This window comes from Lycium ferocissimum, chromosome 12 (genome assembly GCF_029784015.1).
Source record: "Lycium ferocissimum isolate CSIRO_LF1 chromosome 12, AGI_CSIRO_Lferr_CH_V1, whole genome shotgun sequence".
Lineage (NCBI taxonomy): Eukaryota > Viridiplantae > Streptophyta > Magnoliopsida > Solanales > Solanaceae > Lycium > Lycium ferocissimum.
This window is the reverse complement of record NC_081353.1, coordinates 34922676-34937747: the sequence shown is the minus strand read 5'-3', so window position 1 is coordinate 34937747 and position 15072 is coordinate 34922676. Positions and strand designations below refer to the sequence as shown.

The 15072-nt window shown below is 34.4% G+C and overlaps 1 protein-coding gene and 1 long non-coding RNA gene across 2 annotated transcripts; both read left to right on the top strand.

Moving 5' to 3' along the window:
• The first annotated feature begins 3878 nt into the window (after positions 1 to 3878).
• LOC132040380 (uncharacterized) lies at positions 3879 to 8834 on the top strand. Its single transcript, XM_059431014.1, has 8 exons — positions 3879 to 4097; positions 5131 to 5193; positions 5774 to 5840; positions 6760 to 6860; positions 7586 to 7630; positions 7710 to 8015; positions 8116 to 8218; positions 8575 to 8834. The coding sequence occupies exons 1-8, from the start codon at positions 3942 to 3944 to the stop codon at positions 8655 to 8657; spliced, it is 924 nt and encodes a 307-aa protein (XP_059286997.1). The 5' UTR covers positions 3879 to 3941; the 3' UTR covers positions 8658 to 8834.
• Positions 8835 to 9589: 755 nt separating this feature from the next.
• On the top strand, positions 9590 to 10705 carry LOC132040200 (uncharacterized). The gene is made up of 2 exons (XR_009410632.1): positions 9590 to 9706; positions 10371 to 10705. It is a non-coding gene; the product is annotated as an uncharacterized LOC132040200 (long non-coding RNA).
• Positions 10706 to 15072: the final 4367 nt, after the last annotated feature.

Below are 15072 nucleotides of genomic sequence, written 5' to 3'. Positions count from 1 at the left end.
ATTATGACACGTTTAAGATTACAAATTTTAAAAGTCTTATAATCACGCAAATGTTGTGACGTATTTAAAATTTCGAAACTCTCATCTATCTACTGTTAAATTTCGTATCAAATCAAACTAATCATAGAAATTGAAATAGACGGAGTACATACTACTACATCCATTTGGATTTGTTTGTCTTACATCCCTTTTCAATCCGTTGAAAAAAGACTGCGTCTTTCCTTTTTGGCAACTCCTTAATTTCAACTTTCCACATGATATGTTTAATATCACAAAATTAAAGGTCATTTGGATACATTCTATGTATCTTTAGTTTAAGACCACAAGATTAAAAAATCTTTTCTTCTTTTTTAAACTTTGTACCAAGCCAAAACCAAACAAATCAATTTAAACGGAGGAAGTGCTATTTTATTATTAGTCCATATGGAAAGAATGACATATACATTTCGAATTTTCTAATTTTGAACTTTACATTTTATTCGTCACGAGGAAATTTTATAATCATACAAAATACTTCTATAACAAGTGTTCATGATTAAAGTTTTAAAAATTATATAGCTACATAAATATTATAACATGTTTAAAATTTCAAAAAATTTCATTATTTATTAAAATTTCGTACCGAATCAAACTAAGTCATATAAATTGAAGGCATAATACATAAACAGGCCCTCAAAGTTGGTCTTAGCTTGCAAACATGCCCTCCAATTTTGAGTGGGCACAAGTAGACACCTCAACTTGTATGAAGTTGAACACGTAAACTCAAATATAATGCTGATATAACACATAAATTTTAGAGATGTCTAGATAATCATTTTGTAAGTTGGAGTGTTCAACTGACAAAGTAAAGATAAATTGAGGTGTCTACATGTGCACACCTAAAGTTGGAGAGCATATTTGTCAGCTGAGGTCAAATTTAAGATCCTGTACTCTTGTTTACATATTATGCCTAAACTAATATCCGTATCCGCGCGATGCGCGGATGATATAAAAACACTAATGATAACATTTTTTTTTTTTTATATCAAAGTAGCAAATAAGTAAAATTATAACTATTTATATTTAAAACAAAACTATTTGCCTACCTACATGTTCTTTAATGGTTCGCTTTCTCATATCCAAAATTTATTTTCTAAAGTTAAAAATATGTTTAACTTACCACTATGCATATTAATGACCTGACATGCATCTTCTTGTTTTAGTTTGACGTTTCTGCTATTTATTACTAACATAACCAAACACGGTTATCTAATGTGTCTAACATCACCAAATGTCTAAAATCTTTACTCTCATCAATCGATCTATCTTCTTCAGTGTCTAAAATCACCCAAAAAAAAAAAATGTTTGTAAATTTTGTTTTACCTATAAAACATATTATTTGTGGTAACTACATCCAATATAGCATAGCTTAACCGAAAACTTTACTCAGAATTCACAGCAACGCAAAGCTTTGCAGCTTTGCATACACTAGATGATAAAGCTACATTAATGTGATTATTTGCTAAGATTTTATTTAAAAGTATGAGAGCTGAACAATAATTTATGTTCTTTGAATGCACCTGCACATTGATAGCACAAAATTAAAATGATTAGAAAAAAACAATTCATAAAACAATATGTACGCTGCATGGAGAGAAAGTATCACCAAATGCATCTTTACTCCTTTTATCATTACAAATATTGGTATAATCATAAAGAAAACAATCAAATTTCAGTTCCATTAAACTTCTGAAAAAGCAATTTGAAAGAAAAGGTTTTACCTTAAGTTTTAATCTCCTCTAGAGAACCTCTTTCATATACTACACTACTTTTCTTTTTCTTTTTTTTAATTTAGATCATATTCTAATCATCATTGCATCTCAAATTAAAATCATGCAGTCTTTCTTAGATATAAGTTCCTTTTAGTAAAAAAAAGATATGAATGAGTTGTCTCTAAGGCAGAAACAAAAAGGAACTAAAGCCATTTCCTGGTACGCAAAAACATTTTGCGATCCCTTACTGTATCAGCTTATTCAAACAGCCTACGTGACAAGAAAATCAATGTCTATTAGCAAAACTCAAAGAACCGATATTACAATATGTCAATAGCAATTTCATAAATACCTTAATTAATGAAACATGAAGTATTCCCGACCTTCAACAAATGAGTAGTGCACATGCCAAGTAACTTGATTGTCGAGTATACAATGTTTCATTTTCCTTTTATCTTGAAAAAAAATCAAAGTGTTTTAAAGCCAAATCATGACCACAAATACACAAAACATATACCTCAATCTAAAATTATATTATCCCTCAAATGTATAGCAAGATAAAAAATGAAACAAATCAAAGAAAAAGAAAAAAATACAGAAAGGCTTCAAACAAAAAATTATTTTGTTACGCGCCAGGGGTAAAATTATAGACCAGCACAAAATAGAGTATATGTATCGATGACCCTATTTGGGGTCATTTGCACTTCTGCTCTTATGTCTTGGCCCATTTACAAAAATAGCCACACCTGTACTTGCGAATTGCCCTTCTTTTGGGGTGGTCTTTAAATTTCTTTTTCATATTTTTAGTTCGCCTTTATAAGACAAAGTTTATGCGCTAAGGAAAAGTTAAAACGCTTGGGGCATACTTTTAGTTACGCTTTATCATGCCTTAACTAAAGTACGCAATTATAAGGCATAACTAAAAGTTATCTTTCATAAAGTGAGAACTTTTAAATGGTAACTAAAAGTTTGCCTTATAAGGTAAAGTCTATGTCTTAAGGAAAAGTTATGTCTTATGGGGCATACTTTTAGTTATGTCTTAACTAAAAGTTTGCCCCATAAGGCATAACTAGGAAAAGACTTTTAGTTAAGGCTTAACTAAAAGTCTGCCGATAAGTATCTTAGGACCGGCATACTGCTGATAAGGAATAACCAAAGTACTTATGCCAAGTCTGCCCATAAGGCATGAGTATGCCGGGTCCGGCATAACTTTGGTTATTCCTTAACAAGTGTATGTCGGGTCCGGCATACACGCGACCCAAACCTTGCCTTGCGATTTTTTTTTTTAATTTATGCTTGAGCGGGGAATCGAACCTAGAACCTCATGATTGCTACGCGAAGCTTAGGGTTGCAACGCGAAGGCAAAAATTAAAGACCAAAGAATATGGGGGCAAAATTTAAAGACCACCCCAAAAGAAGGGCAATCCGCGCAAAAAAATGCTTGTACTTCCCATCAGTCATCAGGTACTCGACCCGACCCATTTCGTCAATTTGATAAAAAATCTCAATCCGGGTTCGGGTTTGGGTCAGGATTTCTTGATGGCCCAGAAAAACCACTTCCACCACCACCTCCTTGTGTTGAAGTACATCCCTCACAGGTAACACTCTCGTTTGTACAAAACACAACAACTTATTCAACTACATAATTTTGTTACTTACTGTACTTCTTTTATCCCAATTTACTTTATATTTTGCACCAACTAATACATAAACACTATAGTCAATAATTGGCGCTCAAAAAAGATATTCCCTTCGGGCTATGTCACAATTTAACGGTCATTTCTTTTTTACTTTTAGACCATAAATTTTAAAAAAAATTCCTTTCTTCCTAAACTGCGTTCTTAATTAAATGGTGTCACATAAATTGAGAGGGAGGAATAATATTTTTGAAAAAAAGAAAAAATAGTGCTAAAAAATATTCACCGACCAAATCGCGATTTTTTTAATTAGCAATAACACTTGTGATATGTACATTTTCTATCCCTATAATAACTAAAAAAAAATACTTAATCACTATCATCAAGTATAAATAGTACACAAATATTTACTCTGGGCCTGAAAATGGTAGTATCCGTAAACTAAAAGCCCAATAAGAAGGCCCGTTTAAGATTAGTCCATTTACAAAAATAGCCACTGTGACTTCCATCAGTTGCAGTCAAAACTGAAAGCTCAAACTGAAGCTTTTTGGCTATGGAGGCGAACACGTCATCAACTACTCGACCCGACCCATTTCGTCTATTTGATGAAAAAACCCAATCCGGGTTCGGGTTCGGTTTAGGATTTCTTGATGGCCCAGAAAAACCACTTCCACCACCACCTCCTTGTGTTGAAGTACTTCCTTCACAGGTACACTCTCTTTTATACAAAATACACAACACATAATTTTATTAATTATTCCCTCAGTCCTAATTTATGTGATTATGTCTATATATTACTCCCTTCTTTTTTACACAGGAGCTGAATTTACCCTGTGCGCACCCAAAAGATAGCGGCTCCAGGTCCCGTGTCATCAAAAAAAATATATTACTCCCTCCATTGCAATTTGTTTTTTCTTAGTTTGATTCGGCACAAAGTTTAAGAAAATAAAAATACTTTTGTTTCAATTTATGTGAACATATTTTCTTTTTAATTCGTCCAAAAAAATGGTCTCTTTCCATATTTAAAACAATTTACCCTTATGCATTACTCCCTCCGTTCACTTTTACTTGTCCACTGTGGACTTTGCACATCCCTTAAGAACCATAATACCCATATTAATTGGACCATGACTTGCTAATGGAGTTGGAAAATGATTTAGAATGAGTAATTAATGCTAAGGGTAAACTAGGAAAAATAAATTATTTTTCTCTTGATATGCGAAAGTGGACAAGTAAAAGTGAACGGAGGGAGTAATTTATAGCACACAAAATATATGTGTCTCATTTTATGCCACAAGTTCAAAAGTCTTTCTTTTTTTCCTTAAACTTCGTGTCCAGTCAAATAGGTTCACATAAATTGAAACGGAGGGAGTATGTGTGTAACGTACTAAAATGTCATTTGAATCTTGGGTTCTTAAATATGTCATGTGGAATGTTAGGTGTATAAAAGTTACTAAATATAGAAAGTGACATTCTTTTTTAAACATATTAAAAAGGAAAGTAAGACAAACAAATTGAAAAGGAGAGAGTATCTCATTAAGAATAAAATAAGCATTTTAAAGTTAAAATTTTTACTAAATATAGGATTATGCCATTCTTTTTTAGAACGGACTAAAGTGTCACATAAGTTGAGACGAAGGTAGTATTTGGTTATGTTATGAATATGTTTCTGTTTTTTGGAGAGGCTTAAAAATTAAGATTCTGACTCCTTTTTTTTTTTTTTTTTTTTTTTTTGGGTGTAGGTTTCTTCAGATGTGGAGTTCAATGTGGAGCCTGTAGATTTGGATGGACTTACTTTGCTTAAGGTAAGATTAGTTCTATGATTTTATTAACTCTTTTTTAATGTGAAAAAAGTTCAGTCATTTTTTCCTTTACAAAGATGCCAACTTTTACTTCAAATAACTTGTTTCGATTAAACACTTAGTAGGCCTTTGGACATGAATTGGTTGATATTTGAAAAAAAAAAAATTACTTGAATTTAAGTTGAAAAAAAGATATTTGGAAGTTGAAGTTTTGTGAGTGAAAACTTGAATAACTCCTAAAAGCTCTTTTGCAAGTTTCATATTCAAGTTTTAAGTTGAAAGAATGGGCTAATTTGATAAATAAGCGCTCATTTGGCAAGGATCTTTTTTCATAGCTAATTTGATAAATAAACAGTTCTTTGACAACATAGAATAACGGTAGCAACGAGAATTCTTAAAAGTATTTTTTTTCTTGGTTGGAAATAATGGACCTTTTCAATCTAAATTCAATTTGTTGATCTTTTTGTGCAAATATTATGGGCTTACTGGGCTACCAGGCTTAGATATATCATTTGCTGAGCTCAAAAACGATTTGGCTTCAGTTAGTTTTAGTTGCTTTAACTATTGTTTACTTCTCTGTTAGGGAAGGGTTAGTACAAAGGAAGTATTCGGGTTGTCTAATTCAGATTTAATCCCCGGCAAATATGAAGGTATGTGAATTTTTTTTTTCTCCATTTTATCTCCTTCATGCTTATTACAACTATTGATACCTCAACCTGAATTATGTGAACTTCATTTAATTCGAAAATTTTAGTAATGAGATGACAATACCTTGATCGAGTAGCATTCGTAGACGATTTTTTGTAAAAGAGTGGAAATCTCACAAGCTATATATGTAAAGAATAATGATTGTGGAATTCAAATTGGAAAATAAAAAGAATTGAAAGAGAAAAATAAAAAAGCAAGGTGACCCCAAAGGCGTGACCTGAGAACACAAGTACATTCGGGTCCAGTAAATTCAAAACAAAAAGACCAAAATGCACCTGTGTTCCCAGGCACACACCTCAGGGGTGCGCCATTGTTCAGCATATGTTGGCTGTTTTTTATAGTGCCTTGTGAACAAATTGCATCATCACAATGTGGTCATTCTATCAACACAAGGAGAATATAGAATAATACTCATAAAATAGCTCTCAGTTGAATAAGAGAATTTTCACTTTGTGCCTTACATAAGTTATGTGAAGTTTATTTATGTGTAATTTTAGGAGACCATTTACTAACTCACCAAATCACTTCTTTTCTCAAACAATTTATCTGCAACTTGATATGAAATTAAGGCATGGTTAATTAGTATAGTAAAATGGATATAGAAAGTTCATATAGTTGACCCAACTTGATATGAGATTGAGGCATAGTTAATTAAATAATGAATTAACTTATAGCTAAAAAAAACCTCGTTTCAAAAAAAGACTCATTACAGAAATTTTACGCTTGTCATCTCCTAGTTAGACACTAATTATTGGCAAGTCCATTAGAGGAAAGCTATGGTAGCGCTTACTGATCACTAATTAGGATGTGAAGTGCACCTAGATGACTGATATTTTCATTTGTGTTATTCTTATTTTGCAGGTGGGCTGAAATTGTGGGAAGGCTCATTAGATTTAGTTAAGACTCTGAACTCTGAGATGCAAAGCGGGCAATTATCATTGGCTGGAAAAAGAGTTTTAGAGGTGGGTTCCTAATGTAGAGGTGAATCTTTGATCTTGTTTGCTATGCCTACACACTGCTAATCCTAACTTATTAAATCCGCTCTTGGCATTAGTTTTTTTTACATTTACCTTCTCATTGCAGTTTTAGTTAAAATGATGTCTGATTTGTAAAAAGGTCTATTGTTTGTAAGCATACTAAAGTAGTTTTTTTCTTTCCCTATATAAGTCACATGATTCTGCCAGAGAAAGAGCTATTAGATGGGTGATTCTCTTTTATACTACACTTGTGCAAGTGCTTGCTGACTATGATCACTATAAGTTACTATTGAATACCCAGAGACACAATCTCTAGGAGAGGAAATTTTGCATCTCCGATCGGTCCCTTTTCACTAGACTTCTGGTTTTTCACTTGAGAAAGTGTTTTCCGTAGTTTGTTTGTTTTTTCGCCTTTTCAGTTTAAGTTTTTATTTTTCCGTGTATGTTTACTATTTGATTGAACAGAAACTGTTAAGTTCAATATTGTGCTTGCTAGTGGAAATGTTGATTTCCTATTAAAACGTATGTCAATTCCCTCATTTATATAAGACTTAGTAATGGTTACTGTTATTATCACTTTTAGCTTTCAGTTGCGATTATCGTGGAGGGATCAACACCCTAATAGTTTTAGATTTGCCAACGAATTTTGACTCTTGTAATTATCTTCCCTTATTAATCTTGTTGCCTCTCTTTCATATTTTCTTTTTCAGCTTGGTTGTGGTCATGGTCTTCCTGGTATCTTCGCCTGCCTTAAGGTACATAAATCCCTTAATTAATTTTCGATTAATTGTCTCATGGTTCTCTTGATTAAGCTTTTTGCTTTTGGTGTACTAGGGTGCTTGTGCTGTACACTTTCAGGACTTCAACGCCGAGGTGCTGCAATGCCTAACAATTCCAAATGTCAATGCCAATATTCAACAAAACTTGTCAGCCACAGATGACAATAATAGCCCCGAAGTTCGCTTCTTTGCAAGTGATTGGAACGAAGCTCATCAGATTCTTCCTCATGTGCCCGCTGATGACAGTGACACAAAAAACAGCCAAACAGTTGATGAGGCTGCCGGTTATGATATACTTTTAATGGCAGAGACAGTTTACTCAGTTTCTACTCTACCTGGTCTATACAAACTTGTTAAAAAGGTTTGTTTTGGTTGATGAACTTCTAATTTTAGTTTTATCAGTGAGTTACATCTTGTCTGAGCTATTGCTTTCCTTCCATTTATTTTTTCTTTTTGTGCAGTGTTTACGTAGTCCTCATGGAGTTGTATATCTAGCTGCAAAGAAGTATTATTTTGGTGTCGGTGGTGGATCAAGGCGATTTATTTCCATAGTGGAGAAAGACGGTGAGCTGATCTGCTTACTTTTACTCTCATTCTTAGAAAGTTGACATATATTATACTTCCTAAGGTGATTTATCAGTTACTCCTTCCGTTTCAGTCAGTTTGTCTTAGGAAGTATACATATGTCAATTTTCATGTTATGTTATATTATATGTTTCTATAACAGCATTTTGCTATAGCAACAAAAAAATATCGTGACAAATGACGCTGTTATAGAGAGGTTTGATTGTAGTCATCGATCGTTGTTCCTTTTCTCTCGTCGTTGCTGTGAACCCTTCTCATTATTTCCGTGGCTGTTGAGCTGCTTGTTTTAGAATTTCAACAAGAAATTAACCTCAAATGAATTTTTCCTTCATCAGGTATATTAGCAGCTTCACTGGTTGCTGAGGTTACAGATGGTTCCTCTAATTTAAGAGAAGTATGGAAGCTCCACTTCAAGTGAAATTTTTTTCAATAGGCTGTAAAATGGGGAATCAAGATCAAGATTTGTATGAAAGTGAATTGGGAATTGTTATTTTTAACATAGAAGACTAAATTGTGTTGTATCATTCATAAACTAATTTAAGGTAAGACTTTCTTGCCCTAAAATTTTAATTAGGTGACGAGAAATTATGGCTTACGGTCAGCTTTTTCCATCTTTTAAGCATTGCATGCGGGGAAATTTTGGTAGTTTAGTTTGTTAGTATCCGAATTTTCGCGCGATGATAAGGGGTCGATCCCCACCTTGTATTTGTATATCTCTAGTTCTTCGTGTGAAACAAATAAAAGAGAAAGAGGTAAGGGGTGGGGATCAGGTACAACGTATGAGTTCGATACATTAAGTTCTTTTTACAACGTGTTTAAATGGTCATTGGCATTTGGAGAATTGAAATGTCTTATCTTACAATCTATTAAGATATTTAGCTTTAATTGACTTACAATTCATGACACATTAAAATCAAAATTTACAGATAATTGAGGAAGCAATCACATTATTATCCCTTTCTCCTTATTGCGTTTTTGTTTTGTAAGTAGGGGTATTAAGAACAACTATGAAGATCAAAGACCTTTTACTGTCACTTTCGAAAAGTTTGAAAAACTTAGAATTGATATCATGATGACCTTTTACTGTTTAATTTTGAAAAAAAAAAATAATGGTGGAATTTAGTGCCAGACTTTGACTTTTTGAACCAAAGTAGAGGCCACTGCAATTTAGCGAATTGATATCCATGATGACTTTTTACTGTTTAATTTTGAAAAAAAAATAATGGTGGAATTTAGTGCCAGACTTTGACTTTTTGTACCAAAGTAGAGGCCACTGCAATTTAGCCCATCTTTTTTTATTTTCCCTATAAAATGACACTCGTCAATCTCATATGATAAAGCTAAGTAACTATTTTTAGTGCTTGAGGGAAAAAATGTTGTACAGAGCTACACTCACCTTCTTCATTTTCTTTATACTTTTGGCTGCATTGCTCTTCCCTGTAGCACCCACTAGAATGGCTACAACTAGTAAGTTATTCCCCTTTAAATTTTCCTATATTAATGTGTTTGTTTTTACTTTCTTTCCTTTTTTTTTTTTTTTGTAAGTAGATATAAGATTATATTTTTGATTCAATTACGCGAACAAGATTACGTATATGATATTTCAAAATTTTATGGGAGTGAATACTAAGATAACGGTTTTGATAAAGAGAGTTGAGGTGTTATCGTTCAAGTTGAAGGAGATATTTGAGTTTTGAATGTAAAGTTGAGAAAACGATTTTCACCCCTAATATTTAGATCTTTGAATTTACATGTGTAATATTTATCACACCTTATAATTGAGGAAATGATTTTCTATAACCACCTGTAATGTGAACGGAAGATAATGGTCCTATCAAATTTTCGTATTTTACTTATTAATCTCATATGTTGTAGGCCATGTTACTAACCTTTACTTTATTTGAAATTTGAAAAACAACTAAAATTCTCTTTTCACTTTCAGTATATTCAAACAATCAAATATTCTTTGCAAAAAACTATAACCAAACACAACTCCAACTTCAAAAATTCCAAATAAAGTGAAAAATAGTTTAGTTTTTATGGGCAAACTCCTACTTAAAGTAAGCAGTATTTTAAAGTTTGGCCAATACGAACTATTCTAATTCTCTTTTTTTTTTTTTTTTTTTGACAGTGAAACCGACTCTTCACGATGGTATTCACAGTCCGAAACATCACAGCCCTTCAGGTCCAAATGGATGAAAGGCAACGGAAATTTCGTTATCGTTCTCCGGTAACAATAACAACAACAATAACAAGAATAATGAGTTCATCTATCTAGCTTACAACGAGAACTCATTGACTCGTTTCTAGATGCGTAGGAGATTTTACGTAGCAAAAAAGTTGAAATTATTTATGAATTTTGGTGTATACAAGTTTCTAATATCAATAAAGCATGTGAACCATTACCAGTTTGGTTCATATGTTATACGAAAATTAATGATGAAGGATTGTTACGTGGGGATTACTTACTTAATGTCATTGTTCTCTTATATATATATATATATATATATATATATATATATATATATATATATATATATATTCGTATTCCAAATAAGATAATACATAAATTTTCTATTACATAATGTGGATATTATTTAATACGGACAAGCAAACACTACATTAGTTGTACAGAGATATTTCTTTTTATGCAGCCAACCAAAAAGTTGCATTAGTTATTCATCGGTTATTTTTTCTTATGTGGCCAAGCAAATGCCAAAAGTATTTTAGAGTAAGAGAAAATTCAACTTAACCTTCCGATTATTGAAAAACAATAGATATTCTCACAATCTTAACTGCTTCATTTCTTGATTAAAGGCCAAACGAGTGCATAGCAAATCAAAGTTGAAGTAGGATAATTACTGTAGTATATTGGGATGAAGGAATTAAACTCGTACCTTGTTCCATCAAATTTTCAATATTTGAAAAGTGTTTTCTGTTAGAAGTGTTTTTTGAAAAAAATATATTTGTTGGAGAATAGTATTTTGTGCTTGGTCAATGCCTGAAAAATACTTCTGGGGAAAAGTTACTATTTTCAGCTTCTGAAAGACAATTTATGTTAGTATTTAAAAGTACTTAATTTATTTCTTAAAAGCGGTCCCCTCAACTATGCATCGGGCGTTGAAATTTCTGACCCCAGAGGAGATCAAAATCATTCATGGTGAACAACAGGCCACAAAGGAAATGTTCGCGGTGGAAGAATCTGTTAAGACTACAAAGATACCAGATTGGAGCGAAAGGGAAAGTGCCAAATAGAAATCATAGATTCCGATCCCGGAGTCCTCGAAAGATCAGAATAGGAACACACCAGACGAAGAGTTAGAGTTCGGAGTTCCGAGGGCTTTTGTGGCGCCCGATGATTCAGATGCCACTAAATCCACCCGGTCGAAGAACTCGAGCAAGTCATCTTCGTTCGCTCATCTACCGATAGGAAGGTATACACAGGCACGAGCTAATCCCCGCAGGAAAAATTTTATTGAATTTCTTAAAAATAATTCCGATTGCTTTGCCCGGTCCCATTTAGACATGACAGGTATCCCACTGGAAGTGACAACGCACAAGTTGAGTCTGGATCCAAGTTTTTCTCCCGTCAAATAAAAGCGGAGGCCGCAGCCCGAGGTAAAGCATGCATTCGTCAAAGACAAGGTAACCAAGCTCCTTAACATAGGATCCATTCGAGAGGTTAAATACCCAGACTGGTTAGCTAACGTTGTAGTAGTGCCTAAAAGGGGAAATAAATTTAGAATGTGCGTAGATTATAAAGATTTAAACAAGGCTTGCCCCAAGGATTCATTTCCTTTACCCAACATCGATCGCATGATCGACGCTACTGCGGGTCACGATACACTAAGTTTTCTCGATGCCTACTCCGGGTACAATCAAATACAGATAGACCCGGAGGATCGAGAAAAAACCTCTTTCATAACTAGGTCTGGCACGTATTGTTATAATGTAATGCCCTTCGGCCTAAAAAAATGCCGGTGCCACCCATCAGCGGCTGGTCAATCGCATGTTTGAGCACTAAATAGGGAAATCAATAGAAGTTTATATAGATGATATGGTCGAAATCCTGTGGAAGGACCATTTAAAGTATTTGCAGGAAACTTTCAGTATATTAAGGAAGTACAACATGAAGCTGAATCCAGAAAAGTATGCCTTCGGCGTTGGTTCGGGTAAATTTCTAGGATTCATGGTATCGAATCGAGGGATTGAAATCAACCCGGATAAGATAAATGCAATTGAAGATATCACCATGATAAATGACATCAAAGGGGTACAAATATTGACCGGGCGGATAGCTGCCCTAAGCTTATTCATCTCTAGATCCTCGGATAAAAAGTCATCGATTTTTCTCATTGCTCAAGAAAAAGACCGACTTTGCGTGGACTCCTGAATGTCAGATGGCCTTAGCTGAACTCAAGAAGTACTTATCAAGCCCGTCTTTGCTCCATACATCAAAAGCAAACGAGCAGTTATATCTATACTTGCGTTGTCCGATAATCTGGTGTCTCGGTTCGAGAGGAGAAAGGTACGCAATATCCGATTTATTATGTAAGCAAAACCCTAGGTGACGCACCAGGTACCCGCATTTGGAAAAACTTGCTTTGGCTTTATTGAGCGGATCTAGAAAATTAAAACCTTACTTTCAATGTCATCTCATATGAGTCGTAACATCATACCCCTTAAGGAATGTCATTCATAAACCCGAACTCTCAGGCCGATTAGAAAAATGGGCTGTGGACATTAGCAGATATGATATTGAATACAAATCCCGAACTCCTATCAAATCCCAAATACTGGCAGACTTCGTAGCCGATTTTGCATCGGCCATGATCCCCGACGTTGATAAAGAAATGCTTTTGCCTTGGACTAGTGCGGGAGTCCGGACTCTTTCCACGTACGGTGCGTCTAATGTAAAATTCCGATTAGGATCATTCCCAAACCTCCCTCGGGTGACGTAATAAGACAATCTATTAGATCTGCTGATTTAACTAACAACGAAGCCGAGTATGAGGTTATGATTGCAGGTTTAGAACCGGCTAAAGGCTTGGGAGCCGAGATCATAGAGGCCAAATGTGATTCTCTCCTGGTGGTCAACCAAGTGAATGGAACATTCGAAGTCAAGGATGACCGAATGCGGAGATACCAAGAAAAACTGCAAGTTGTCTTTCGCCAGTTCAAGCAATGGACGTTGGAACACATGCCTCGGGATCAAAATAATGAGGTGGATGCCCTGGAAAATCTGGGATCATCGGTAGAATCGGATGGGTTCAATTCTAGAGCTGTGGTGCAGTTGACGAGATCGGTTATAGAGACCGGTCATGCCGAGATAAACTCGACCAGCCTCACTTGGGATTGGAGGAACAAATACATAGACTATCTTCAAACAGGAAAGTTACCGTCCGATGCCAAGGAATCAAGGGCCCTCCGAACTAAAGCAGCTAGATTTTGTTTGGTCGATGGCCAGTTATATCGAAGGTCGTTCCACGGCCCCTTGGTGAGATGTCTAGGGCCGGGAGAAACCGACTACGTTATGAGAAAAATTCACGAGGGACTTGCGGAAACCATTCGGGAGCCTACTCACTGGTCCGCAAGCTGATCAGAGCGAGATACTAGTGGAATGAGATGGAGGAAGACACCAAAACCTTCACTCGAAAGTGCAACGAATGCCAAAGGCACGCCCCGTCAATACACCAACCAGGGGAAGAGCTCCATCCGGTTCTTTCCCCATGGCCATTCATGAAATGGGGTATGGACATAGTGGGGCCTTTGCCATGGGCCCCAAGTAAGCGCATTTTACTTATGACTAATTATTTCTCTAAACGGGTTAAAGTACGGTGTGTTATACCCCATTTAGACCGGTCAAATTAATAGAATAACATATTGGTGATTCCTATATTATTTTATTTAAGGAGTCGCCACCTAATTATTTTAACGATGAATTAGACACCTAATTGTTAATAAATATTGCTTACCTAAACTCCATTTCAAGGTCTTACGAACCTAATAAATTCTAGGTAAGGATTCTAATTATCCTAAAGGGAAGGGGTTAGGCATCCTTTAAGATCCATTAAGAATGGTTAACTCAAAACTTAGGTTAATTGGTGATATAAATATTACTAAAAGATTATGAATACTTATTATAATTTAGCGTCAAAATAGTTTATAAAATGAGGAAAAAAGAGTGTTGTGAATCTTGTGACTAACTAACCCAGGATTTAAAGATGTAATGACTAAAAGTGCAAAATTTAAGAGTGCTAAATTCGCAAACGAAATAATATGTATATTCTTGTCAAACTTGAAAAGTGGGTTAAATTTAAAGAAGATTTGTTGCCTACTTAGTCATGAGTTTTAAAATGTTTGAAGACATTTTATTTGAAAACCGAAACTAAAAGATACGGAAACTAAAAAAAGGCACCGTGATTAGTTTTAGAAAAATAGGAAGGGAGTGCCATGAACAACTTAAGATTTAAAATGCACCAATCAAAAATGCTAAATTGCAAGTGAAATAATGCATATGACCAATTTTACTTAAAAATCAAGTTTAGTTTGAAAATTACTTTACTACATCTTCAAGCTATTTTACTCAGAAGAGGTTTTAAATTTCAGGTTTGCGGACATAAACCAAGGCCGAGATAAAACCTATTCTCCGCTTCCATAATACATTCCCAGCTGATTTGTAATTCTTTTAAAATTATACCAGAAATTTAAAGTCGAAATTTAGAGGGTGAACTCAACTAATGTGCTCAAGAAAGCATTACTACTTTTTAAGATTTCACTAGAGTGATATCCCAATTACCCCTTTTCTAAAACTAAAGTGTTATAACCTCTAA